The 27,500-nt window shown below is 51.0% G+C and overlaps 2 protein-coding genes across 2 annotated transcripts; one reads left to right on the forward strand and one right to left on the reverse strand.

Moving 5' to 3' along the window:
* Window positions 1-329: 329 nt before the first annotated feature.
* On the forward strand, window positions 330-2,667 carry LOC116716669 (ras-related protein Rab-8B-like; the record flags this gene model as incomplete). The annotated part of the gene is made up of 7 exons (XM_032557478.1): window positions 330-478; window positions 671-731; window positions 799-876; window positions 950-1,036; window positions 1,131-1,199; window positions 1,287-1,337; window positions 1,441-2,667. Coding segments are annotated over 7 exons (585 nt in total), but the record flags the coding sequence as incomplete, so codon positions are not given.
* Window positions 2,668-3,063: 396 nt separating this feature from the next.
* LOC116716668 (puratrophin-1-like) lies at window positions 3,064-24,970 on the reverse strand. Its single transcript, XM_032557477.1, is given in 29 exon segments — window positions 3,064-3,265; window positions 3,345-3,378; window positions 3,460-3,599; window positions 3,684-3,775; window positions 3,835-3,930; window positions 3,932-3,974; window positions 4,057-4,173; window positions 4,276-4,360; window positions 4,363-4,458; window positions 4,527-4,697; window positions 5,566-5,706; window positions 5,708-5,754; window positions 5,757-5,790; window positions 5,860-5,949; window positions 8,571-8,820; window positions 8,905-9,668; window positions 11,389-11,580; window positions 11,670-11,792; window positions 11,996-12,097; window positions 12,099-12,281; window positions 12,400-12,510; window positions 12,656-12,772; window positions 12,871-12,957; window positions 13,595-13,688; window positions 13,765-13,888; window positions 14,064-14,222; window positions 14,585-16,691; window positions 18,580-18,777; window positions 24,292-24,970. Coding segments are annotated over 28 exon segments (5,787 nt in total). The 5' UTR covers window positions 24,295-24,970; the 3' UTR covers window positions 3,064-3,265; window positions 3,345-3,357.
* Between the last annotated feature and the right edge of the window lie 2,530 nt (window positions 24,971-27,500).

Consider the following 27,500-nt stretch of genomic DNA (forward strand, 5'->3'; position numbering starts at 1 on the left):
CAGTGATCAGGTACATCACCAACTCGACTGTTCAAAGTTAATCACTTTGAACAGTTGAGATTCAGCAATCTCGAAAAGTTAGGATTTCAAAACCACTAAAATATTCTGTCACAACTCTTCCATTCCTAAAGACCTTTTACCCAAATGCAGTACAGGATAGAGCTACTATCCTGCAACTCTTACATGAATCCCTTGTCCAGAACTCCTGAATCAAATGGCTGACTTCCCTCCTTTGGTATGTCACTCAACTCTGCAGAAACCTGATAACGAGTCATTCATTTGATTCAGGAATGTAATGAGAGTTCTAATTCTGTCCGTTTGGGGTCTGAAGGGCCACAGGTTGGTCACAGCGGGCTGGATTTGGCCCATGGACCTTCAGTTTGACACACGTGACTCACAGTGCCGCCTCTGTTTCAGGAATCGATTTTAAAATTCGGACCGTGGAGCTGGACGGAAAGAAGATCAAACTGCAGATCTGGTGAGAGTCGGTCTGGATCCGGGCTTGGAGAACTTTCTCTGGTTCTGGGTCAGTTAATACAGGTCCGGTCCAAGTAACTGGTTCTGGATCTGAACTGATTCGTTGTTTGTGGATCAGTTAAGTGAACTAGAATCTGTTCAGAATCGCTAACCCGTATTAATCCCTTGATCCCGGGTCGGGTTCTGTCCGCAGGGACACAGCGGGTCAGGAGCGCTTCCGGACCATCACCACAGCCTACTACCGAGGCGCCATGGTAGGCCACGCCCCCTCCTCTTTTCATTTGTCAGTGCAGACATGTCACTTCCTGTTTGTCGCGGCAGGGCATCATGCTGGTGTACGACATCACCAACGAGAAATCCTTCGACAACATCCGGAACTGGATACGCAACATCGAGGAGGTAGGCCCCGCCCCGCCATGTGACCGGCACTGATGATGTCATCGGCCACCTGACGGCCATGTTTGTGTTGCAGCACGCGTCGGCGGATGTGGAGAAGATGATCCTGGGAAACAAGTGCGACATGAACGACAAGAGGCAGGTCTCCAAAGAGAGAGGAGAAGGTGGGCGGAGCTTCCAGATCACATGACAGGAAGCAGATGGATCCGAACCCAATGGGTCCGGTGATGTTCTGAATGTGTGGTTCTGTTGTCCTTCAGCTCGCCATCGACTACGGGATCAAGTTCCTGGAAACCAGCGCCAAGTCCAGCATCAATGTGGAGGAGGTGAGTCCGGACCCGACCAGAACCCGGACCGCAGTAGAACCCGGACCGCAATAGAACCTGTGCGTAACGTTGCATTTGTCTCCTCAGGGCTTCCTGACCCTCGCCAGAGACATCATGAGCCGCCTCAACAGGAAGATGGTGAGTCGACCCGAACATCCGAGTATTTCCAGGTGTTTCAGGCTATTTCAGGTTATTTCCAGGTATTTCCAGGTCTCCGTGACGTTCTGTGTTTTCATTGCAGAACGACGGGGGTCCAGCAGGTGGAGGTGGCCAGGTGAAGATCTCAGATCCGCTCTCTAAGAAGAGCGTGTTCAGGTGTTCACTGCTGTAGGCGGAGCCTCCAGCTGCCGACCAATCACCTGCAGAGGCTCGCTGCGGTAGGCGGAGCCTCCTGACCAACTGTGGCTCCTCCTCCTTCCAGGTTATGATGGCGGCTGCCTTGAAACGTGAAAACAATCGGCAATGTTTTTGTCTGTAGGATGGAGGCGGGGCTTATGTAGGGGCGGAGCTTACATGTACAGACACACTTAAAGGGACAGTCCGTGTTTTTCCTGATTGGTCATCTGAGCGCGCTCAGTTTCATCTGAAATCGTTGCTTCCTGACTGCTTGGCAGTCCTCCAGCGCCTCGCTCTAAGAAGAGCATGTTTACATGGAAAAGTTAGTACACCTTTACTAGACGTTCACATATAGATGTTTAATTTTTCATATTTATCTCCAGAATTTAAAGTGATTTTGTCCAAATAAACACAGGAACTAATCAGTAGATCAACCAAAATGTTCTCTAACTCGGGGAAAAGTTAGCACACCCTAACATCTAGTCTGTCTGGATGAAATCCCTTCAGGAGAAGCTTCCTGTCTCCATCTCAGGGACGCTGTCCCGGCATCACTTCCTGTCGCCCCACAGCATCTGCAAGAGCTCAGTATCTGGGCTTTGACTAGGCCGAGGAGTTTCGTCCAGCTCCTTGTGTTCCTGAAACCAGATGTTTTTGCTCTGACTGTTCAAACTGAGCGCGCTCAAACACTGATGGACAAAGTGTGAACTGTCCCTTTAAAGCCGTCTCCAGGAAGGTCAGCTAGGGGTCAGCAGGGCGGCCATGTTTGATTTAAAAATGCCAGCTGTGAACAAGAAGGTTTCATTTCAACCCAGCTTCGGTTTGTTTTCATGCTTTTATTTTGAAGTTTTCTGCTCTAACAGTTGTCTCAGGACAGGAAGTCCTGCAGTTTTCAGTGAAACAGGAAATGTTTCAGCTTCCTGTGGAGAATCAGTTTTACATGAGGAGGTTCTGACCCGTCAGCTGGTCTGAGGTCAGCAGAACCCAACCGGAACCGGCTATGCAACTGATCCGGAGAACCCGGCTGTCTCCAGAGTTCCTCTTGAGTTTATTTTTCTACCTGACTTTCAGAATAAAAGCCTCTAACTGTATTGTAACATGAAGGATTTTATAAATAAACTTGTTTTATATTGGAGTTTGTCTACTGGTGTCAGAGGATGATGATGATGAAGAGCTGGGCCTGATCGGATCGAAGTGAACAGAAGTCCTGGTCCGAACGGAAAGTTCTGTCTGGCTCTGTTTGAGAGAACAGTACAAATGTTGTGGTTCTGATCAGCCAGACAGAACCACAAGGTCGTCCTCAGAGACTGAAGCAGAACCTGAAACCCGACCCGGTTGTTTCAGAACGGAGAGCGAAAAGTTTCATCAGGGTCACATGGTTCATCTGTGGTCCGGGTTCCAGAACCGGCCGGTCGCTGGTTCTGGATCGGACGGTTCTGAGGACAATTTTCTGGATAAAAACACCTGGACAAACCCGATCCCGGTAACACTAGGGTCCGGTAGAACCAGAACGGGTCAGAACAAACGCAGCTGTGCTTTTCATCAAACGTGTTTATTAACGAGGTTAGAAAAGAGCGAGCAACGTTCAGCTGAGGAATATTTACACACATGTACAGTCGGACCGCCGGGCCGGTTCTGGACCGCCGGGCCGGTTCTGGAGGAACCTGCTGACCGGACTGAACAGGAATATTTACAGGAAGTAGAACCAACGTTCCTCCTGGAAGCGTCAGAACCTGCAGACAGAGATCGCAGTTCTGTAACCGTAGCAACTACTTCCTCTTTCAGCCTTCAAAATAAAAGCAGAGGACTAGCCTGTGAAACGGCGTCAGACGACGGTGGCGGCATCCTGAGGAGGAGCAGAGATCATGTGACCACAGCAGCTGATGACATCATCATGCCCTGACCAATCAGAAGTGAGTTGACTTACAGTCGAGACGAAGGCGCCGTTGCCGTGGCGCTTTCCGGAGGAGGGGCGGGGCTCGTCCTGCAGATGGGAGGAGGCGCAGCCGCTGTCGGAGCCGGTGGAGCCGGAGAGGCAGCGGGAGGAGGAGCCGGAGCTCTCGGTGGCTGCAGATACACCGAGACACGGTTACTCACTCACCTGAACAGGTGAGTTCCAGGAGGCGGAGCTACAGCGGTCAGAGCTCATACTCATGGAGGGCTGGCTGCTGGTCTCCTGCTCCTGCCCGTCTTCCTCGATGCAGGAGGAGCTGAAGGAGGCGTCGGCAGGGGGGGCGGTGGAGCTGCAGGAGGAAGGAAGGGTGAGCAGGAGAGGGGGCGGGGCTTCAGGTGCGACTCCTACCTGAACATGTGCAGGTTGAGCGGTCCCAGCAGGCTGCAGGACGACGGTCCAGATGCCGCCGCCTCCGAGGCCGCCGCCCTGCTGAACGGGTGGGCGTTGGTCAAAGGTTGCCACGGCGATGGACGCCCTGGTTCTGGCGCCTGGACAGAGCAGAACCGAATAGGTCAGAACTGACCAACGTTCTGAACTCAGTTAGCTGTTGCCATGGGAACCTGGCTGTACCTCTGGGCTTCATGATGTAATGGACGGCCCGGTCGCTGATGGCGGCGTCGCTCGGCTGGATGTCCAGGAACGGTTTGTTCCCCACTCCCATCGACACCATCTCCTTCAGACGCATCTCTGGACGCACGGGAACACACACAGGAACACACACATCATTTCGTTAACTGACTGGCGGTGGCGTGCATCTGTGTGTCTCTGCACGGCGGCAGCGGCCTCCACCTTTGTTGCGGGCCGCCTGGCTCCACAGGATGCGGGCGACGTCGGCGGTCCAGGCGTGCTTGGCGTCGGCCGAGGCGGCCTTGCAAGACAAAGGTCTGGTTCTTGGCGGTGTCTCCTCCGGAACCAGATCTCGAAGCGGAGCCCGTCGTCCCCGATGGACTCCGTCAGGCCACATCCGCCGTCCTGAAAGAGGATGGAGTCCAATCAGAACCGGAGTCACAGGAAGTCCGTCAGAACGCGGCGCGGCTCACCTTGAAGGAGTGCTTGTAGATGAAGACGTCCAGCCCACCCTCCATCTTCTTGGGCTTGCTGAACAGAAGCAGATCCTCGAACAAGAAGATGTGGCGCTGGCATTTCCTCCTGCCACTCCAGACCGTGAACTCGTCCTGCCGGATCAGCTGACCCTGCTCCGTCAGGTTCACCTGCAGGGAGAGCAGAACCAGCTCACACGGGGCTCAGAGCTGCCATCTACTGGTGGAAACAACTCACAGCAGGACTGCTGAGAGAAGAAGTAACTAAACTGCTAATTAAATAAAAAAAATTTCCCCTGATTCTATCCAACCTCCGTCTGGAGTAAACAGAGACTCACAACACAGAGGTCACCGATCTAAAACAAAAATTGATTCTGACTGATTTACTGTATCTGCTTTCGTTCCTGTTCACTAAACTTCCCATCAATAAGATGAGGCGGTTCATCATTTTTACTGAGCAGAGTGTCCAATCCTCATGGTAGAAAGCGTGTAGCAATTTTTCCAAAAATCACATCAATGATCCGTTTTTAAAATTATTAATGGTTAAACTCAGCTGGTTTGATGCACATTAATAATATTATTATTAAATTAAACTTTTGTTCAGATTTTGCTTCCAACTGCACCACAATCCACTCAGCTGGGACAAAGCCGTGATGGAAAGTCATGCAACCAATAGAAATACAGAGACTTGTTGAGGAAAGCTGTACCATGGAAACAGATTTAAATCCTGAACGACTCAGCTTCCTCTAAAGACCCTGACCCCACACCAACATGGCTGACTGCTGCAGACTGCGGTCTCTGCGCTGCGTTTTTAACGTTTTAACGTCGATATAAGTTCAAGGTCGGAGGAGAATCGGTCGGTGAACGGCCGACAATTTCCACGAACGCTGCTATAAACTGGATTTTAAGTGTTTCTGTCATCAGGAGAACAAACGATAAAATCGGATTCATCTGGTCAGACTTCTGCAGACATCGCTCCTGCTGCAGGTCCTGGGGGTCAAAGGTCATCTGTTACCTGCATAAAACACCTCGACTTCACATCGCATTCCCTGATGGCGTCCATGGCCAGCAGGTCGTTGCCATGGCGAAGCTGGAACTTGACCATGTTGGTGGCGTCCTGCAGCGCGGTAAGCTCCGCCTCCTGAGCGCTGCCCACCTCCTTGGTGAGGTCAGAGAGCAAGCAGGGCGTATTTACTCATCCTCTGGACGGGCTTCAGCAGGTAGGACGAAGGTCCATCTTATCGCCCAGCTCCAGCTGCTTCCTCTGCAGGCAAGGGTCAGAGGTCAGGAAGCCGCCCGAGGTCAGAGGTCAGACAGAAGCTGCAGTACTCACCCTGAAGAAGGCTTGGCCGTGGTTCATCAGCAGTGCGTCAGATTTGGGTTTGTTCTTACTGTAGAGAGCGTAGAGGCTGAACTGCTCCTGCTGCTCTCAGAAACACACACACACACACACACACCCCGTTACACACAGTGCTGGATGAGGAAGATGGCTTCCAAACTGTTTTACAAATAAAAATCTGAAAAGTGCAGCATGTGTCACATGGACATGCGTAGAGCTGGAGGAACCAGATGACGGCGTGTTGGACCTGGAGGACTGGCTGCTACAGAAACTGATTTGGTTCATTTAACCCAATAATTTAATTATAAATGTTGGTTAACATCTGATGTTTGGATTTTAATTCCCTAAAAAAACGCGATGTCGGTGGCAGAGCCCAGGGGGTGGATGAGTTCCTTAAGGCTCTGGATGTTGTAGGGTTGTGCTGGTTTTTGCTTGGACATTGGGACAGTTCCCCTGGACTGGCAGACCGGGGCGGTGGACCCCCTGGGGACCGGAGGGTGTGCTCCAATTACAGGGGGTTCACACTCTTAAGCCTCCCTGGCAAGGTCTATTCGGGGGTCCTGGAGAGGAGGGTCCATCGGATAGTTGAACCTCGGATTCAGGAAGAGCAGTGTGGTTCTGGTTCTGCAACACTGGACCAGCTCTACACCCTCGGCAGGGTCCTGGAGGGTTCTGGGAGTTCGCCCAACCGGTCTACATGTGTTTTGTGGACTTGGAGGCGTTCGACCGTGTCCCTCGGGGAGCCCTGTGGGGGGTTCTCCGGGAGTATGGGGTACCGGGCCCTTTGATACGGGCTGTCAGGTCCCTGTATGACCGGTGTCAGAGCCTGGTCCGCATTGCCGGCAGCAAGTCGGGCTCGTTTCCGGTGAGAGTTGGACTCCGCCAGGGCTGCCCTTTGTCACCGATTCTGTTCATCACTTTCATGGACAGAATTTCTAGGCGCAGCCAAGGTGTTGAGGGGATCCGATTTGGTGGCCTTAGGATCTCTTCTCTGCTTTTTGCGGATGATGTGGTCCTTCTGGCTTCATCAGGCTGTGATCTGCAGCTCTCGCTGGAGCGGTTCGCAGCCGAGTGTGAAGCGGCCGGGATGAGGATCAGTGCCTCCAAATCCGAGGCCATCATGGTCTTGAGCCGGAAAAGGGTAGAGTGCCTTCTCCGGGTCGGGGGGTGTCCTGCCCCAAGTGGAGGAGTTCAAGTATCTCGGGATCTTGTTCACGAATGAGGGAAGAAGGGAGCGGGAGGTCGACAGGCGGATTGGCGCAGCGTCTGCCGTCAAGCCGCGCTGTACCGGTCCGTCGTGGTGAAGAGAGAGCTGAGCCAAAAAGCGAAGCTCTCGATTTACCGGTCGATCTACGTTCCCACCCTCATCTATGGTCATGAGCTTTGGGTCATGACCGAAAGAACCAGATCGCGGATACAAGCGACCGAAATGGGTTTTCTCTGCAGGGTGTCTGGGCTCTCCCTTAGAGAGAGAAGCTCAGTCATCCCGGAGGAACTCAGAGTAGAGCTGCTGCTCCTTCACATCGAGAGGAGCATCATCTGCATCTGGTCAGGATGCCTCCTGGACGCCTCCCTGGTGAGGAGTCCAGGTCCCACCAGGAGGAGGGGAAAACCCAGGACACGCTGGAGGGACGATGTTCCTGGGCTGTTTCTCAGATTCCCCCATAGGAGCTGGAACAAGAGGCTGGGAAGAGGGAAGACTGGGCCTCGCTTCTGAAGCTGCTGACCCCGCGACCCGACCCCGGATAAACGGAAGAAGAGGGATGGATGGATAGAAAAATACAATAATCCAGATTAAGAAGCATTTTATGAGAGATTAGTTGGAAGCTGAGTTTTATATTTTGGTCACATCTGAATATGAAGTTATTTGTTGTAAATGAATTCTTCCTATGACCTTTGAACCTTCAACAAATAAAAACAATGCAGTAAAAAAAGCATGAACAAATTTAAGCCCAAACTAAATTAAACTGAAGTTTTTATGGAAAATCTGCAGATTGACGAGTTTTTAAGACAAAATTATTTTTTGTAATTAAAACTTTTGTTTTACTTTTAGGGACTCTTTAGACTCTCTTGGTTTTCTTTGTACTCTCCCGGTGCTCTTCCTCCTGCTGATGCTGATGTTCCCTCGGGCAAGGCGCTTGACCCCGGCTGACCTTTGTGAATGTGGCATTCAATCCAATTCTTTGTTTGTCCCCAAGGGGCCATTCAGCGGCACGGCGGAGCAGCATTAAAGCACTAAAATCATCAGCTTGACGCTCTCTGATTGGTCGGTACGACTGGAACGGCTCTCTGTGAATTTAGCCCATTGGCCATTTATGGGCGTTCCTTCCTGGCCTGAAACTCGCAGGTTTACAAGAACAAGCCCAGAATAAGAAGAGCGCTCAGTCCTCCAGCATCCCAACGACTTCATAATGAAATGATAAATATTGAATTGATAAGAACATTTCTGAAGCTCTGAGCATTTCTCCAGGTGAGGGAGATTCAGGAGCCCAGGTTACCTGAGGAACACCTGGTGGGCGTACAGCTAGCCATGATGAGGTGAGGCTGGTTCAAACCCAAGAAGCTGTGTTAAAGGGGCTGAATCCAGACGCACTTTTCAGATCTCATTCATTAAATAATGGTGGTAGCAGGTTTTTAGCATAGCCTGACCCCAGAGGCCTGACCCCTGACCCCTGACCCCGGAGGCATAAGGGAACATGGCGTACGTGTCTGAGGAAGCAGTGTGGCGCCCTCAGTGGGTGCTTCCAGCAGGCCTCCAGCTCCCTGAGGAAGAACTGGCTGTGGAAGTCCAGCAGTTTCTCCAGGTTGCCGAAGATGACGGAGCGTTTCCCTCTGAGGTCCTGAGGAAGGTCGGCGCGCTCCATCTCTGGGAAGTAGTGATGGATCATGTAACGCAGCGAGCGGACGTACTCCCGCTCCGTGGTCACCATCTCCTCCACGATGTGCCGCAGTTTACTGCACACAGGACGGAGCGCCATTATTACAGTCTGAACACGTTAACGTCGTCATCGTCCCGCTGCGTGATGATGGACGACCCACCTTCCTCGGGGCCGGCCGTCCCCTGCGGTGCCCCCTGGTGTCCCAGGGCTCCGTGGACCCGCCCAGTTCTGCCCCGGGATTCTGGGACGGAGCGTCCGGTCCGCTGCCTCCGTGCTGCTGACCTCCAGGCCACGGATGAACACGCCGTGTTTCCTCTGCGCGGCGGCTCGCTGAGGGTGCGAGGGCCGGCGCCGCAGCGCGACGAGTCGGGTGAGGCCGGGCGGGTCGAAGCTCTGGGTCTTCCTCAGCAGCTGCCTCCTGGAGGAAGAAGAGGAGGAGGAAGAGGAGGGCGGGATGAAGCCAGGGGAGCAGACGTCCTGCCGCACCGACTCTTCGAAGGAGGAGGAGCTCCGCAGCAGGCGCCGCAGGAACGGTGTGCGCTGCGGGGTGGGCGGCGACGCGTCAAGGATTCCCCAGAGCCCGGACTTCCTGGAGGAGGCGGAGCTTGTGCTCACAACAGAGTCGGAGCGGCGACGGTGGGCGGAGTCCCGAGTCAGGAGCGCCGCCTCCATCTTCCTGTCAAACGTGTTTTCTGTCTCCTGACACTTGGACCAGGCGAAGCTCCACTGGCGGAGGCCGCGCTCGCCCCTCAGCAGTCCCGCCTCCGCCTTCATCTCCTGGAAGCGGCTCTCTGGGATTGGAGGGTGCTTTGACCGGTAGTCTTCCAGGCAGCCAATCACAGCACAGCATTTGTTCGGCGCCGTGCAGTCCTCCATGGAGACGCAAGCCAGCTGGCGAAGGCCCTCCAGCGCCCAGCCGTAGGCCTGCAGAGAGAGGATATGATGTCATCAGCCGCAGCTCCACCCCCTCAGCCTGAAACAGGTGCTGCCCCCTGCTGGACACCAGCTCCTCCTTCCATGTCATTTCACACACAATCACAACTGCTTACTGGTCTGGTTCTACATCGGTCACACTAACGCAGGTCCAACCCAACCGGGCCGGTACCACAGAGCCGGGCGGCAGGCGGCTCTGCTTCCTGCCTGACAGAGTCACGGTAAGACGAGCTGCACATGAATAAATGTTGAACGAAGGGTTAATTTTCCATCCGCCTTTGATGTTGGGTGTATGTAAACTTATGGTTTCCGCTGTAAATAATAATAATAATAGTGATAATAAACACTGATGCAGAGTCGACTCCAATAATTTACACTGGAGCGTAAATTATTATTTACGCTCCAGTGTAAATAATCATGTTGCTCAGTTTGTGTCTCATAAAGATGAAACTCATCGTCTGAATGCATCTATTTATTCTCACTAGAGAGAAACCAGGGCTGATCAAACAGTTTGATTATTGAAGGTGATCAGGTGTGGAGACAATCCCAGGTATATCAGTAGCTGCATCAAGGTGAGCCGCTACCTGAGGAGCTTTGGCTCTGATGGAGAACATGGAGCCATTGATCAGAGATCAGATTGATCTGCTGGTTTCTGAGCGTTTAGATTCATCCAGACTGATCATCCTGGAGCTCTGAGCAGAACTTAAAGCAGGTACCGGTACCGGTACCGGTCCAGCTGCAGCCGTCCTCCAGTGGAGCCGCCCGCTTTGTGAATGCGCCTTATGGACAGAAATCATCTGGACCCTGTAAATGTAACTTCTGCTCATGATTCCTGGATTCAGAAGAAACGTTTAAATCCCGGCTGATCGCTCTGCTGCTCTGAGATCTTTAGGGTTCATTTGGAAATTTATCTTTCATTGTTATTTTTGTGAAGTGAAAGCACCTTTTAAATAAAATATATAATAACTATTATAAATACTATTCTGCTACAAACAAGGCCGTTGCCATGGTAACTGCTTCCCGCGGCGGCAGACCTCCGGGTTTTTATACTAATTCACATTAAGATGTTTTTATGGAGGCGACGGCGGAGCAGCAGCTGCTCTGTTTCCACATATTGGGATTTCTAAAGGAAAGGTGAGCAGGTATTTTTCTAAATATTTCCGTACGCCAAGTTTTAGTGTGAAAACGGCTCCGTGTTTGATACATGAGGCCCCTCAACTGCTGGAAAGGACTCAGAATTAGAGGGCTGGGTCCAGTTCCCTTCAACCGGAGATCCAATGTGCTGAGGTTCTGCAGAACCGGGTCAGCAGCAGGACAATGAAAACACCGATCAGATGAACCCAAACTCCAGAACCATAGAGAGTATGGTACCTCGGTGTGATTAGGTGAAGCTGAGTTCAGTTCTGCATCCTAACCCACCTGACCTCCTCTAACCTCCACTGACCCCCACTGACTCCCTTTGACCCCCTCTGACCTCCACTGACCCCCTCTGACCTCCACTGACCCCCTCTGACCTCCACTGACCCCCACTGACCTCCACCGTGGACAGAGACAGCATGTCTCCTGGACGAAGGTCTAAAGATTTTCCTTTTGTTTTTCAGAATAAATTGATCTAATATTAATGAATATAACACAATAAAATGTTATTATTATTATTATTATTGGTGCTATAAATGAACCAGCAGCAGTTGGTTCAGAACCGGATCAGTACCTGGTCCAGGAAACGGTACAGCTGCACAGCCCGCTCCATGTTCTGCTCGGTGCTTTTGACCCGCTGGGAGAAGTCCTGCAGCTGGGCCCAGAAGGAATGAACTTTGACCTCGTAGGCGTGCAGGTCCGGATTGGAGACGTCGCCCCAGCGCTCCAGCCGGCTCAGCAGAGCTTCGCCCCGCTTGCATCGCTCCTGAGGATGGAGGAAGCAGAGTGAGACCCGCCGGGCCGGTCCCGCAGCTCCGACCCAAACGGTTCTCCAGACAGTTCTGCAGAACTCACGTAAGCGACGGCGTAGAACTCCTTGAAGTCCTGCTGCTTCCTGCTCAGCAGATCCAGAGAGTCCACCGGCTCATTCAGACACTGCAGGCGGAGCTCGCCCTCCTGCTCCAGCCACGCCCTCACCTGCCGAACAGGTAGCAGAAACGGGTCAGAGCCAAGTGACCGGTCCGTCCAGAGAGGTTCTGATCCATCAGCCATGGAGGAGGGAGTTCTGCCTCAGAGCATTCAGTAACATACTGACTACTTGCTGCATACCAAGAGCTGCAGTGAAGCTGAAGCTGCTCCTCAGCAGCCATGACGCCCTCACTGAGCGTGCTCAGCCTCACCTGGCTGAAGCCGCGCTCCAGGCCCCTGAACTCGGCGATGAAGCTGAGCTCCTGCGTCCTGGCGTTGGACAGGGTGACCAGGCGGTGCAGCAGCTCGTCCACCCCGATCGTAGAGAGACGCCGCGGCCTCCACCGCCGCCCGCTGCTCCTCCGCCGCGCCGATCACCTCGTCCCTGCGCAGCCAGGCCAGAGAGGCCCCGCCCTCCTGCTGCAGCTGCACCAAGCGGGCGTCTTTCAGGGTGCTGCACATCGCCGCCCTGCAGCTGGACAGCAGCTGCTCCGCATCCTGGCAGGGGGACAGGGACAACGTCTGGGCTGGCCTAGTCAAAACATTCTGATGAAGCTGAACCTGATTTACAGCAAATGGAAACAAAAGCCTCCCGCACGAGGGAGCCACTGATCATCTGCCCCGTTACCTCAGCAACAGCAGGTAAAGGTGTGCTCTGCAGGTTGCTGATGGTTTCCTGCAGCAGATGGATGACGCTGCTGCACTGCCTGGAGAGCTGCTCCACCCTCTGATGGACACAAAGCATCGAAACATCTGAACTCTGAGCTCATTTCATCAGCGCTGCAGAGGCTCAGGTCACACTGCAGGGGTCACCAGGGTCAGGCTTCAACTAAACTAACTGTGTGTGTGTGGGGGGGGGTGCATGTGCTGACCAATCTGAAGCTGATCCAGTTGCTCTGGCTGAAGCTGAATGAGCCTCCAAGCTCTACAGGAAGCTGCTGCAGATCCACATGTCTCTGCAGAGACGTCAGGGAGCTCAGCACCTCCACCTGCAGGAGGAAACTCACTGTTAGCATTCACTGTTAGCATTCACTGTTAGCATTCACAGAGAGCCGCAGGGCGGAGCCTGGCCAGCTGCTGCAGTTACCTGAGCAGCAGCAGCTTTATCCAGCCACAGTGATGAGTCTTTGTTAGCAAGGAAGAGAACTGAGTGGATGGAGCTGGGCGAATCCTCCTGCACAGCAAAACATCCTCAGTGAGACGCAGAACATTAGCAGAGCAGAACAGAACCAGAACTTCAGCTGAAGGTTGTCTGTCTCCAGCTGTTTGAATGAAAGACTGTATATGTGAGACTTCAGAGCAGCTGGAGTCGAGCCGGACGTTTTATCCACCCTGGACAAAACTGAAGCCTAAAGATCTGAGAGTCCCAAAGGAAACATTCTGCTGGACCTACAGCTTCAGCCCACTGGGCTGGTCCAGGTTCTCCAGAACCTTACTGCCACTTTTCACCCAGAGGACGCTGACCTGGAGCCCTGTTGAAGCACTGTTGCATAAAGCAACAGTCCTTCATGCAACAGTGCAGCAACAAACACATGAAGGACTGCAGCAACAAACACATGAAGGACTGCAGCAACAAACACATGAAGGACTGCAGCAACAAACACATGAAGGACTGCAGCAACAAACACATGAAGGACTGCAGCAACAAACAGTTTTTAACCACAGCAGAAACTGGATCAGAGGGCTTGGCTGGTTTCAATAGATGAATCGATCTGGTTCTGTTGAATATAATCAGCAGGTCATGTGACCCTCCACTGGTCATGTGACCCTCCACTGGTCATGTGACCCTCCTCCCTGTGGTCCAGCCTCACCTGCAGGGTCTGGAGGGCAGAGAAGACGGCAGATGCAGGAGCAGCTCTCCGAGCATCCACCAACACCGTCAGCCCCATGGCTCGAGCCTCCGCCCTGTTTCACACAGGAAGTGATGTCAGACACAGAGCCGTCATACGGGTGAGGGCAGCGAAGCAGGATCTGGGCGTACCTGAGGGTGGAGGTGTAGTAGCGCATGAGGTGGAGCAGCTTGGCACTCTCACAGTCTGGGTCTGTCCACACAGGGCTGCAGGTGGAGACGGTGAGAAGAACCCGCCCTGCTCTGTCTCTGGTTCCTGATGGAGACGCAGCCGGCACATCAACACGCTAAACACACGCTTACAACATGTTTAAACACACTAAACACACGCTACAATATGCTAACGATATTTTACGCTCCGGCATGTGTGGCAGACAGAAGGGGCCTGATCCACTGGGCCCAAACAGGCTGATCTTGTTTCTGCTGCTCACCAGGCAGGCACACAGCTCCAGACCTCAGCAGCACACTCTGGAACCTGGACTGGGAGGACTGGGAGGACTGGGTTGGGGAAGCTAAGGGTTTTTCTGGTTCTTTTGGACCAAAACCAGCGTTGATGTGTAACTGGATATGGGAACCCTCACAGCTGGAACCTGCAGAGAGACACCTGATCAGAACCAGAACCAGGTGGAGATCCAAATCAATAAAAAGTTTCTTAAAGTCCTGGACGTCACAGCAGGTCAGGGCGACCCGGGTCACGAGGACTTTCTGTGACCTGGAACTCAGAGCAGATCATCCCGAACCCGGTAGACACAAACAGGTGAGTTAGGAGGAGGAGCTACAGACAGGTGAAACGCTTCAGCCAATCAGAGGAGGAGATAGACAGTTACAAAGACAAAAGGTGTAAAAAGGGATTCAGCCAATCAGAGGAGGAGGTGAATGAGGAAGTCAGAAGGACGCTGGTGATTGAGAGAGACACTGAGGAAGAGGAGGAGGAAGAAGAGGAGGGGTGTACCTTCAGTCTGATGACCTGCAGATATTCGTCCACCAATCTGCTCCTCTTCTTTCCCCAGGTTCTCCTGAACTCCACTGAACGCAGGAGGAGCTTCCTCAGACTCTGCTGGAACTTCACAATAAGAGTCCTGCGTTTGTTTTTCAGAATAAATGACATTCAGTTGGTTTGTTGTTGAACAGGAATCCTCAGGTTGTGTTCGGTTTTCAGAATAAGAGCCCTCAGGTAGTGTTAGTTGTGCTGGATCTTCAGAATAAGAGTCCTCATGTTTAATCTGATCTTCAAAATAAGAGTCCTCGTGTTGTGTTGCATTTTCAGAATAAGAGTTTTCATGTTGTATCAGATTTTCAGAATAAGAGTCATCAAGTTGTTCTTGTTTTTCAGAATAAGAGTCCTCAGGTAGTGTTAGTTGTGCTGGATCTTCAAAATAAGAGTCTTCAGGTAGTGTTTGTTGTATTAGCTTTTCAGAATAAGAGTCTTCGGATTTGAGGAGGCTTTGTTCAGTTTTAGAGCTGCTGGGGAAAACATGCCCAGAATTTAACTTCTTTGACTCAGAGGGTATTTGAAAGGAGCCAATTTCAAAATAAGAGTCTTCAGACTGTGTTTGCAGTGTGCCGTCAGAATAAAAGTCATCAGTGACAGTTTTCTGTGTCTCATTTTCAGAAAAAGAGCTGGCAGAAGTTGCTTTTAGAGCAATATTTTCAAAATAATACTCAGCTGAATGTTTGCTTTCAGTGATGCTTTTACACTGAAAATCTGGGTGTGTTGTTTTATGGCTCATATTTTCACAATAAGAGTCCTCTGGGTTTATTTTCTCTATAATATTTTCAGAATAAAAGTCTTTCAGGTATGTATTTTTTGTTAGTTTTTCAGAATAAGAGCCTCCTGGATGTATATTTTCTCCCATATCTCCATAATTAGAGGTACTCTGTTTGTTTTTTTCTGACATATTTTCAAAATAAGAGTCCTCTGGGAGGATTTCTTCTGTGATACTTTCACAACAAAAGTCTTCTGTGTTTGTATTTTCAGTCATGTTTTTACCGTATGAGGCCTCCAGGTTTAGTTTTCTCATAAACCTTTCAGAATAAGAGTCCTCAGAGTGCATTAGTTTGTTAATTTCAGAGTAAAAGTCTTTAGCTGTGTACTCTTCACATCCTGTCTTTTTCTCTTTAACCTCTCCTTCTTCCTTCTGATCAACTTTCATCACTTCCTCCTTTCTTCCCAGAACCACCTCCTCCTCTTCATCGCTCCTCCTCTCCTGCTGCAGTCGCTCCTCTCTTTCTGCACAGTCTGACTCCAAACCTTCATCTCTGTCATGCTTTGCCTCCTCCTCCTCCTCCTCCTCCTCCTCCTCACCTCCTGCAGCTGCAGCGTGCATGCTGCTCCTCCCTGCTGCACCGCAGCCTTCTGAGGAAGAGGAGGAGGAGGGACTGAAGTTCTCCTCCAGCAGTCTGGAGCACTGCACGGTGTGTGAGCTGGCCTTGGTGGCCCACGGGTGTGTTGTGGTTCTGGTCCGGTTCTGCAGGCTGATGGACTGGGTCAGGGATCCTTTCTGTGGGGAGAAGCGTGTCAGCGCTGGTTGCAGCGGCGGCAGCAGCTCGGTCAGCTCCACGTATTCGCCCTCTGAGTCGTCGCTGCTGGCTGCTGACTGGCTGGGTGTAGCTGGGAGGGGGAGGGGCTTCCCGTCCGTCCTGGAGGAGGCGGAGCCACGCGAGCGGCTGATGAACTGCGGGTGGACGACGTCCTCCCAGGGGACCCTGAAGACGTCGCCCTGGGCGGACAGGACGCAGCGCCGCAACCCGGCGGCGCCGCGCCGCTCACGCTCCCGGTTCTCGCCGTCCAGCCAGGCCATGCTGAAGATGGAGGTCAGGGCCCGGGCCGGCACCTCCTGCTGCTCCGCATGGCGGCCGCCCGCTGACGCGCTGACCAGGAGCAGGCGGGGAGGGACGGGGGCCCCGCAGGCCGCAGGAGCAGCAAGAGGAGAAAGCAGCAAGTAGAAGTCTCCTGGATGGAGGAGGAGCGGGTCCAGAGGACAAAGATGGACGACTACCCTCTCATGGAGGCAGAGAGGCCAGCCAGGATGACGGAACAGCAGGCCGGAGAACGGAGCCTGGAGAGGGGGGGGGAGGATAAGACGGGGGGGGGTCAGAGAGGGGGCGGGGTCAGTCATTAGGACAAACACGATTCTCCTCTCCTGTTCTCAATAAAAAGTGACTCCATGATGGACGGACATAAAGTCTGACTAAAGTATTCAGAGCACTTTAACTTTTCTTCACCAACCAGTCTGAGCTTACTGGGACCAGCACCAACCAGTCTGAGCTTACTGGGATCAAACCACGGCAGAACTGAGAGCTGGAAGGAAAATTATCATTCATGTCTGATCTGAAAAGTGCGGTGTGCAGGCCTTCTGGAGTTTATCTCTACCTGCTGGAAACTTTTCTCTGCTCTGCTGAGTAAAACATCTCCAGCTCAGAGAGGTTGCAGTCTGGACTTTGAGTAGGCCACCCTAACACATGAATCTGTTCAGTGCCATAGCAACGTGTTTGTAGGGAAGCATGGTAGTGGCAGCACTGTGATGTGGGCCTGTGTCTGCAGTCAGAGAAGGTTGGAGACAAAACGTCCGGACATCATTTTATAAATGAGTTTTATTCACTGAAACTAAGGATGTCAATTTCTTTTTTATTTATTTAAAAACTAAAATTTTCTCTTTTACCAAACAGTCGATTATGAAAAGCTGCCAGATATTCAAAGTTTCATGTTTTCTAGAAACGTTGCTAAAAGCATCAACTCTCTGTTTCCTGTTTTAATAGGCAGAAAAACCAGAAGGACATTCTGAGGCCTAGGGCAGTGGTCCCCAACCACCGGTCCGCTGACCAATTGGTACCGGGCCGCGCAAGAAATAATGAACTACTTCCGGATCTTTTATTATGAATATCCTAAACCGGATTTTACCGGTTACGTCTTGCGCGTCAAAATTGAGCCAACTTGCAGCAGAATGAGTAACAAAACAACATCAGAGTACAGTGAACCGTCGCTGTTTCACGGTTCACCTTTCACGGTCTCGCTGCTTCACGGATTTGCATCGTGCATTGTGTTCTGCATTCTGATTGGCTAAACAGTCTCTCCGCTTCTTCTCTACCTGTGTGTCAACAACGTTGCGGTATAATATGTACACATACGTAAAACAGCTTGCCAAATTTAACATAATCCATGGTGGCATGTCGGTTTATAAGAATCTTTTTGCCCAGAAGAAAAAAGAGCGACAGCAGCTGCCGATAACTATGTTCTTCTCTGGAAGAAACCCACCTGCACCGCGGGCTTTAGAAGAAAAAAAAACGCTACAGAGCGGAGTCAGGCTGCAGCAGCTCAGTCAGAAGAGCAGTGAAATACACGAGAGTCACTATTTGTGCTACTGTACTTTGTTTTGTTTTTTTTCATAATAATTTTTTATTTTCTCCCGTTCTAATCCAATAACTCAGGTCGCGGTGAGGCGGCGCTGATCTCCGCAATTCGGGCAGGGAATCCGCTTTGAGTTCATATTAAAATTATTATTTTACAGTACAGTAGTTATTTGTAAAAAAAAAAAAAAAAAAAGTTTATACAGTACTTTTTATTTGTTAAACAAATGTTTGGGCCTGTAAAGAGGTTTTGTTCTTTGGTTTCAATATATTATGGAATATTTCATTGTACATTAATTGTAAAAAAATAAAGGTTCCTACTTCGCGGATTTCGCCTACCACGGGTTCTTTTTAGAACGTAACACGCAACACCCACCCCCCGGTCCGCAGCAAAATTGCGAAGGGCTGACCGGTCCGCGCGACTAAAAAGGTTGGGGACCACTGGCCTAGGGGTTAAAGGTCAATGCCCTTCTTCTTCTCTGACACTGAAATCGCTTCTTCGCATGTTTAAATCACTTCATGTTTTTGTGTGGGGGTCAAAGGTTGAAGGGTGTGTGGACAGACAGGGGACAGGGTGGACAGTCGTCCGCAGGAACTCACACAGGCATCCTGCTGCAGGTTCTGCAGGAAGTGCTTGGAAGGAAGCAGGAAGTGGAAGAGGTAGCGGAGGCCGTCTCCACGGTAACAGCTGTCCACCACGGCGAGGACCTGAGGCAGCAGGGTGGGGGCCGAGGCCTGGAAGGGAGGGAAGACGGCGGCCAGCGCCTTCTGGATGCACACGTCCAAAAACTCAGAGTCCTGCAGGAGACACAACAGGGAGGACATGTGGACCAGGACCGGACCAGAACCAGAGAGGAGAAGGGAGGGGAGGGGAAGAAGAGGAGAGAGAGAGGAAAAGAGAGGAAAAGGAGTACGGAGGACCTCCCACTCTGAGCTGATTATGACTTCCTGGTGTGGATCAATAACTGATCAGTTAGCAGGAGGTCAAAGGTCAGAGAAGACCACTTCTAACTGCTTACCCACAGCAGGAACACAGAGAGCGCCCCCACAGGCCCAACCGCCCACTGTGGGTTCTGGTTCTGGTTCTGAGGAGAACTTGGCGGTCAGGTCCGTCTCCAGCGCGGCGTCCTGACGACGGGCTCCAATGTTCCAGCAGGCCTGATGCTTCCAGAGGAACTGGTTCTGGTTCTGCTGGTTTGGACGGATGCCCGCCGGGCCGTGATTCATCCTGATGCAGAACCGGTTCCTGCAGGGCGTGGAGGCAGCAGGTCAACATGTCCCAACATCAGTCTGCAGGACAGGAACTCTGTTCCCTGATGGGCTGGGATCCAGGCTCCCTGCTGGGTCAAAGGTCACGGCTCTCTAATGAGGAAACCTCAGGAGACGTGACCTCTGGTCCTGCCAGAGAGCGGTGAGGAGGATGAGGCGCCTTCTGTCCTCTGGATGAAAGCAGCTAGAGCTTCTCCAGAAAACCATGGCCGACGTCGTCATGGAAACATCAGCGCTGCATGCTATGCTAGCTTAGACAAAGTTAGCAGGCAGGAGATGGTTCAGTAGTCAGAATGAAACCAGTGAATGTGAAGTGACTCCGAAAGGATGAGATCTTTCATCCACCAAACTTTCTCCTTCCTGCCTCCAGCAGCGTCACAATGTTCTGCTGCAGCTGCTTAACTGGTTCCCAGCTTGGCCAGCTACTACTCTAACTGGTAGCACAGAGCACAGATACAACTTCCTGCTAACCTTCACAATAAAAGCCTGAATTCTAACAACGTCCTGCGGCTCATTAAAACCCGGCGTAGTTTCCTCTGGATGCTTAGCGTTCAAATGTCACTGAAAGAAACAAGTTTCAAAAATGAAATTTGAAAACTAAAATCCATTTCAAAAGTCTAAACTTTCGATTAAAACATAAGTTTTGAGAACAATGGTTGAACCTACATTTATGCAACTTTTCTAACCTAAACTGAGTTTTGAAAATGACTTTAATGAACTTGGTTCTTTTCAAATCGTGTTCTACGGACTTTTCTCCAAACATCTCAGACCGAGACTTCCTGAGGGAAAAAATATTAGAGAAAATCTAAAATGAATTTTAGATTTTTATTATTTTGAAAAAAATAAATAAATAATAAAAAAGGAGATTTTTTTAAAAAACAAACTTTTAAAAACAATATTTCTGAAAAATAATTTAAGATAAAATCTAAAATAAATAATTTGGGAAAAGGTTAAATTTACAAAAAAGTTTTTTAGAAAAACGATTTATAAAAGTTATTTGACAAATAAAATCTGAATAAATATGACACTGTAGGTTCAAGTATTGTAACTGGTGGCTTCATAAGAGCTTCAGGAGCTGAAGGTCGTCTAGAAAGCAGAGAAAGTCGATCTGCAGCAGCAGCAGTGAACGTCCCAACAGCTTACACCGCCAAACAGCTAAAGCCCTGCTGCCATCATCATCATCATCATCGTCAGCAGCAGCAGAGCAGCTTCCTGCTGTGATTACCCGCCATGGTTCTGTGATGCTGCGGGCCGGCCGCGGCATGCTGCGGCTCGTCTGGAGACGCTGCAGTTTCCTCCCAAGGATTAAAGTTTCATCTGATGTTATCACATTCCAGAGGCGCTGAGCAGGAATGAGCGGCGCGCCTTCAGGCGATGCCTCCGCAGCTTACCGAGACAGGAATGCTCCAGACAGCCAGGCTGCTGGAACACCAGAACCAGAACCAGCAGCCCAAGTCAGAGTGAGCAGAACCTCACACAGAACCTGGGACCGGGCCGCTGATGTTCTACAGAAACCGTCTCTCAGTTCAGAACCAGAACCAGGAAGATTCCTTCAGCAGATGAGGGTTAAAGCTCGGGGAAACGGGCCGTGTTCTGTGTTCTGTCCCAGTCTGACCCATCGGTACCGACTGCCTCACCGCTTATGTTCTGGATGCTGCAGTGTCCCAATTTCTAAATTTCTAACAGAAATTTCTAACGTGCAGAACCTTCTGCACGTTTCCAACCCAGGAGAAGTCTGATACTGCAACTTCATGTCACCTAATGGGCTAACGGGAGCATGGGCTAACAGTAGCAAGGGCTAACAGTAACACGGGCTAGCAGTAGCAAAAGCTAACAGTAACACGGGCTAACAGTAACAAAGGCTAACAGTAGCAAAAGCTAACAGTAGCACGGGCTAACAGTAGCGAGGGATAAGAGTAACACGGGCTAACGGGAGCACGTGAAAATGATAGCGTAGGCTAACGGTAGCATAGGCTTGCAGGGTAACGAGTAGCATGGATCCTCTAGTTTGATATGACTTGTTGATAACTGAGAAAGTTTTCAAGGTGCCGCTTGGCTTCAGATTTGTATAAAAGTGTGTTTGTTTGAAACCAGGACCTCCTCTCAGAGCTGCCCTCCTCACAGCTTGAATAAAAACCTTCATTCTTCTTCTCCTGAATCTGTTGGGATCTTGAATCTGTGATCCTTCTGGATCGGATCGAAGTGGAGATCCGATCCAGAAGCAGCAGGTCCCACTGAAGTAGGTCAGAGGGCAAATCCCTTCCCACTGGTGTCACCTTCCAGTGTGGGGGGGTTCCCACACGTTGGCGCCGCCAGGTTTCATGTTTCAGACCTGAGCAGGACAGAAACCGACCCAACAAAGACTACTTCCTGCTTCTGAACATCTGGACCAATGAGAGGTCGGAACCGCAGAGACATCCGACCCGACAGGCAGCGTGAAGACGGCTTCCAGAGCGTGGAGAACATGATCCACATGGTGACCTGGCGCCGGCGGGGGGAAACCAATCTGCTCTGGGTCCACCAGAACCACAGACCGGGTTCTGATAGAAACTCCGGATCCGTCCTTTGGGCCGGAACCAGCGTCTGAACATTCCTGCAATGCCTCAACAGAGACTGACTGAGAGCCTGAACACATTCTGGTCTGAGGTTGAACTGCCATGAATCGGACCGGAGAGGCTCCAGAACCTCCTGGGTCAGAGTTCCTGTTCCTGGTCGGTTCTGGAAGGCGTCCAGAACTCTTTGGGCCAGTATTTACGGCCTCTATGAAAGGATTCAGTGAAGCGGCCCGACCTGAGGGTGAAGTTCTGATGGAGACCAGTTTAAACCCAACACCAGTCAGCCGACGCCAGTGTGTGATGGGACCGCATGTGGTCTCCATGGTAACCAGGTAAACATCGTTCAGGAGTAAATGAGGAGATAAAACCCAGTTGGACTGAAGTCCTGAGTGGACATGAAGGACAGCCGTCCAACTGGACCAGAACTCTGGCACTCGGGTTAAACTCTGAAAATATGAGGGCGCAGCAACGCAACGCTCAGCAATGCAACGCAAAGCAACGCAACGCTCAGCAACGCAACGCTCAGCAAAGCAACGCTCAGCAACGCAACGCTCAGCAACGCAACGGTCAGCAACGCAACGCTCAGCAACGCAACGCTCAGTAACGCAACGCTCAGTAACGCAACGCAAAGCTCAGCAACGCAACATGCAGCAACGCAAAGCTCAGCAACGCTCAGTAACGCAACGCAAAGCTCAGCAACGCAACGGTCAGCAACGCAACGGTCAGTAACGCAACGCAAAGCTCAGCAACGCAACATGCAGCAACGCAACTCGCTGCCGGGTTCCTCTGCATGACGGCCTGCAGATCTCTGAATGTCAACACTTTCACTTTGTCCACATCACAGGGTCCAGAACCAGATCCAGAACCGAACCATCAGAGCTGATCAGGAACACAGAACCAATCATCTGCAGCTGCCTGGACTGCAGACCAGAACATTCTGAAGAACCCAACAGAACCCTTCCGGATCAGAACCAACCCATCCATTCTGAGCTCAGATTCAGCTGCCATCAACCAATCAGAACTCCCCATGGACCTCCTCACCTGTGATGTCGTCAACCTGCTCAGACAGCAGTCTCTCAGGTGGATCTCGTTCCACAGGGCTAAACTTCTGAGTTCTGTCAGAACCATTGACCTCTGACTGGACCCACATTAGTTCTGGTTCCTGTTGTGGCTCCTTGAGCAGGTCTCAGCATGTTTCCGTCAGCACTCCCAGTTTACCTGACGTCTCCATGGTAACGGCACTTCGCCCTGCTCAGGTGAGTGTAATCATCAGCGTGAGTCACTGTTTTCACTTGTTCTGCCGGCGAAACAAAGAGTCACTTCAGAGTCACGCCGGAGTCGGGTCCAGGTTCTGGTACTGAACAGAGCAGTACAGACGGGACATGGGGAGGACGGCGTCAGGGATGGATGGTCATCGTTGCCATGGTGACGATGATAAACTACAGCCTGATGCCTGCAAAGACCAAAACCTGAGGAGGTTTAGTTTCACTACTGTGGTTCAGCAATAAATACAAATCTATTTAAAGAATAGACGCATCTTTACATCATTTCAATTCATTAATTACTTTGATTTTTTTTTACCAAATCACATTTTTTCTTTTGCACCCATCCCCAGCTGGAACCTTTGTATTCACATGTTTCTGGTACGCCTCTAAATTTGACGCACAGCTGCATCGCTAACGATGGAAGCGTCTCCTCTGGCCTCACGGGGGGTTAATGTCTGCCTTTAAGCAATCTGATTGGACGCTGGGGACTGTTGCTCTGTTCAGGTTGCGCTAACAGCAGTTAGCCAGGTTGCGCTAACAGCAGTTAGAATTAGAAACTTCTAAATTGGAATCATGTTGGGAAATAAAGTTTTCACTGCAGCCCATCAAACCACAAACATCCCATAATAACCTGCCGAGCTACAGGAAGCACTAACAGGTGGTTCTGTTCGGCAGAACCAGAACCAGGCTGTGGGTTGTGATGCTCTGGTTCTGATCCGAAGGTGGCAGAATCTCCCAGGCTGACTGGATCGGCTCAGCTGCAGGAGTCCCAGCTGACCCGCCTCCACCTGTTACAGCACTGGACCATGGAGTGGTTCTGCTCCACCGGGTCGGGTTCTGTTGGGTTCTGGTGTTTGACCTGACTTTCTGACAGGTCAAACACCTGTCAGAAAGTCAGGTGTTTGACCTGACTTTCAAACACCTGACTTTCAAACACCTGACTTTCAAACACCGCTGGTCCACTGGACCAGCGGAACACAGCAGGACCAGTGTTCCGCTGGTCCTGCTGCTCACAGCTACACACACTCTGCTGTTCCACGGTACACACACACCTCAGATCCAATGTTGAATCCCTAACACACACACACCCTGGTGGAACCTAACACCCCCGCTGCTCCCCCAACTAAACTCCCCTCAGTCCAGCCGCCCAGAGCTACAGGCAGTGTGTGTGTGTGTGTGTGTGTGTGTGTGTGTGTGTGTGTGTGTGTGTGTGGAGGCCTTACCATGCTGTCTGCAGTGTGTTGTCAGGGGAGATTACTCCAGTTTGACTCCATGATCCCAGTCTGTCCCAGTCTGTCTCTCGGAGCGTCTCGTGCCGTCAGCGCTGAGCGCTGCGCTAAGCTCCGCCTCCCAGGTGTCAGCCCTTCATGGACTCTCCCTCCTTTCCCTCCCCTCTGCTGCCCCCTGCTGGCTGTGGCAGAACCTAAAACCCAAACTGGATCAGAACCTCCATTACAGACTGCCTCACCAAGTCAGAACCGCTGGAAGAGACAGAGACTTCAGGATCATTTTACCTTGTTAAATAATGCTTTTATTGTGAAAACCATGTCACATGACCAACAGAACCAGAATGAATCAGAACAGCGGGTTGGCTGCTGGTTCTGATGCGGGTCAGGACATCCATGATGGTCTCTGACTGGAAACCAGTGAACAGCACCAAGGAGTGGGTCATGATGGTCCCACTTTGTTTCCAGACAATGTCTGTAAACATTCTGCTTTAATGTCACAGACTGGGACTGAACTGGGCCACTCCCAGTCAAGCTGACCAGAGCAGAGCAGAGTAGCGCCAGTGAAACCAGTGCTGGTTTCCATGGAGCTGCTGGGAGTCAGTGTGTGGTTTCCACGAACCACAGAGAAAAACGTCTTTCAGGATCTCTGAGGGGGAAACTAAGCGGCAGCAGCACAATGAGGCTGGTCTCCTTTACTGGGAGCACTGGGGACATGCAGGAGCCTGTCCGCTGGGACCAGAGAAACTCTTCCCTCATCAACGCCATGTTTCCAGTTAACCAATCAGATCAGGAATCTCATCAGGGATCCAATCAGAACGTAGTCACAAAGAAAGCCAGAACACACACCTGAAGGGCAGGCACACACACATACACACACACACACACACCTGAGGGGCAGGCACACATGCACACACACACACACACCTGAGGGGCAGGCACGCACACACACACACACACACACACACCTGAGGGGCAGGCACACATGCACACACACACCCCCACAGAATCATCAGCACAAGTCCAACTGGGACAGACTGGGACAAACTGGGACATGGTCTGCAGAGTGTTTCATCTTTAAACTGACCGCAGGAAGCAATACAAAACTCCAGAACTATCAGAACCAGGTAAACGGGTCTGTGGTTCTGGTGGGAAACTTGGAGAACGTGACGGATCAGGCTGAGATCCTGCAGCTTCACATTTCAGGACGAGTCGGGGCAGAGACACCCAGATGTTTCCTCAGCAGAGAAGAGAGAGGAGAAATTACATTCCACACACACACACACACACACACACACCTGAGCCTGCAGCTCATTGTTCTCATATTTTAGAAAAAATTTGACAGTGTAACTCTGTCTTCATGGGAACCGCTCTCTGGATCCGTTCATACAAGAACCTGGACCAGGACCAGGTTGGAGACCATGATGACAAGATGACAACCTTAAAGGATCCACAACCTTCTGAACATGAAATATCTGCGGAAACAAGCTAACGCCATCAGCTTGGGAGCTACTGACGCCTATACTAGCAGGAGCTAACATTGTTAGCTAGAGCTAAAGACATTAACAGGAGCTAACACTGTGAGAAAAAGATTTGATCGTGATGCTAAATGCTAACAGTTTCAGTTAGAATCTGTTTGTTTTTCTGGTTGGATTCCCATCCATGGCGGTCCGGTTCAGACGCTCACGCTACTCGGTGCAAAAATCCCTGTTCTGGCGGGACATATTTGTTAAAACTGTCACCATGTTTGCTGTGAGACAGATAATCTGAGAACAGATCCATCTCCTCCCTGATCTGCTACAATCAGAGCCAGGAGGTGGGGCGTAGCGCTGTCAATCAACCTTATATACTCACTACTCATTGTGCTAATAGCAGAGAAACAACTTGCTTTACTTCTATGTGTTTCTGGGATGGCGTCCGGCGTTGTCTTTGCAGAAAGAAAGGTTTTATTTACCTTCACACAAATAACTCACGTTGTGTCACTCGATGCCTAACGCTCCTCGCAAGAAGACACGTTCAAGGAACACAGGTAAACAGTAACATTCAATGACATCTAGGAAATATCAGTACCAAGGATCAAGGCAGGAGACAGACAAAACCAAGCTCTGAAGGAATGAACAAACCACAACGAAGAATGAACTTATTATAATAAACAGAACAAAATGGGGATCTGCAGACTACAACACACACAAACAGCGATCCGACCAACAAACTGTGTCTCTCTATGCTAGCTAGCCTTAGCACTTATGACAGGCTGGCTGTGGTGAACCAGCTGTAACAGAGCAAGGGGGAGGAGCGGTGTATTTCTGCAGTGAGCATCCATCTCCATCCATTTTCTGTTCATCCTTTGTCCCTAATGGGGTCGGGAGGGTTGCTGGTCTCTATCTCCAGCTACGTTCCGGGCGAGAGGTGGGGTCACCCTGGACAGGTCGCCAGTCTGTCGCAGGGCAACACAGAGACATACAGGACAAACAACCATACACACACACACTCACACCTGGGGAGAATTTAGAGAGAGAGACCAATTAACCTGACAGTCATGTTTTTGGACTGTGGGAGGAAGCCGGAGTACCCGGAGAGAACACACGCATGAACAGGGAGAACATGCAAACTAACTCCATGCAGAAAGACCCTGGCCGGGAATCGAACCCAGGACCTTCTTGCTGCAAGGCAACAGTGCCACCAACTGCGCCACTGTGCAGCCCACTTTCAACAGAAATATGAAAACATTTTTAATAAAAGTGTCAAAGTGCAACTTTAAAAAAACATGGCAGCTTTAAAACATTCCTGAAAGGTTCCATCAGTTTCCATGAAGGTCATCTGATCCTCCTCCCAACAGCACCAGTACCAGCCTGCTGCTGGTCCCAGTTCTCACCTCAACCTGAGCAGCGGCAGCAGCTGGGATTATTTCTGGATTAAATCATAATCTGTCAGGGAAACTTATTATTAATGAGCAGAGAGGGAACCTCAGAGCTTTATAAGGCTCTTATTGTGAAGTTCTGCTAAACATATGCCCTCCTGTTACTGGGAATAGTTCAGATAAGACGAGCTGGTAACCAGTTAAACAATTAAACCAGACCAGAAAGCATCCAGTCTGGTGGTTCTGGTCAGAGCTCTGCAGGTCAGCGCCATGTTTCTGCTGATCAACAGGTCGGTACAGTGTCTGACTGCAGGACATCCCTGCACCACCCGGGTCCGTCCAGCAG

The sequence above is a fragment of the Xiphophorus hellerii genome, unplaced genomic scaffold (genome assembly GCF_003331165.1).
Source record: "Xiphophorus hellerii strain 12219 unplaced genomic scaffold, Xiphophorus_hellerii-4.1 PGA_scaffold_78__1_contigs__length_500000, whole genome shotgun sequence".
NCBI classification, from domain to species: Eukaryota; Metazoa; Chordata; class Actinopteri; order Cyprinodontiformes; family Poeciliidae; genus Xiphophorus; species Xiphophorus hellerii.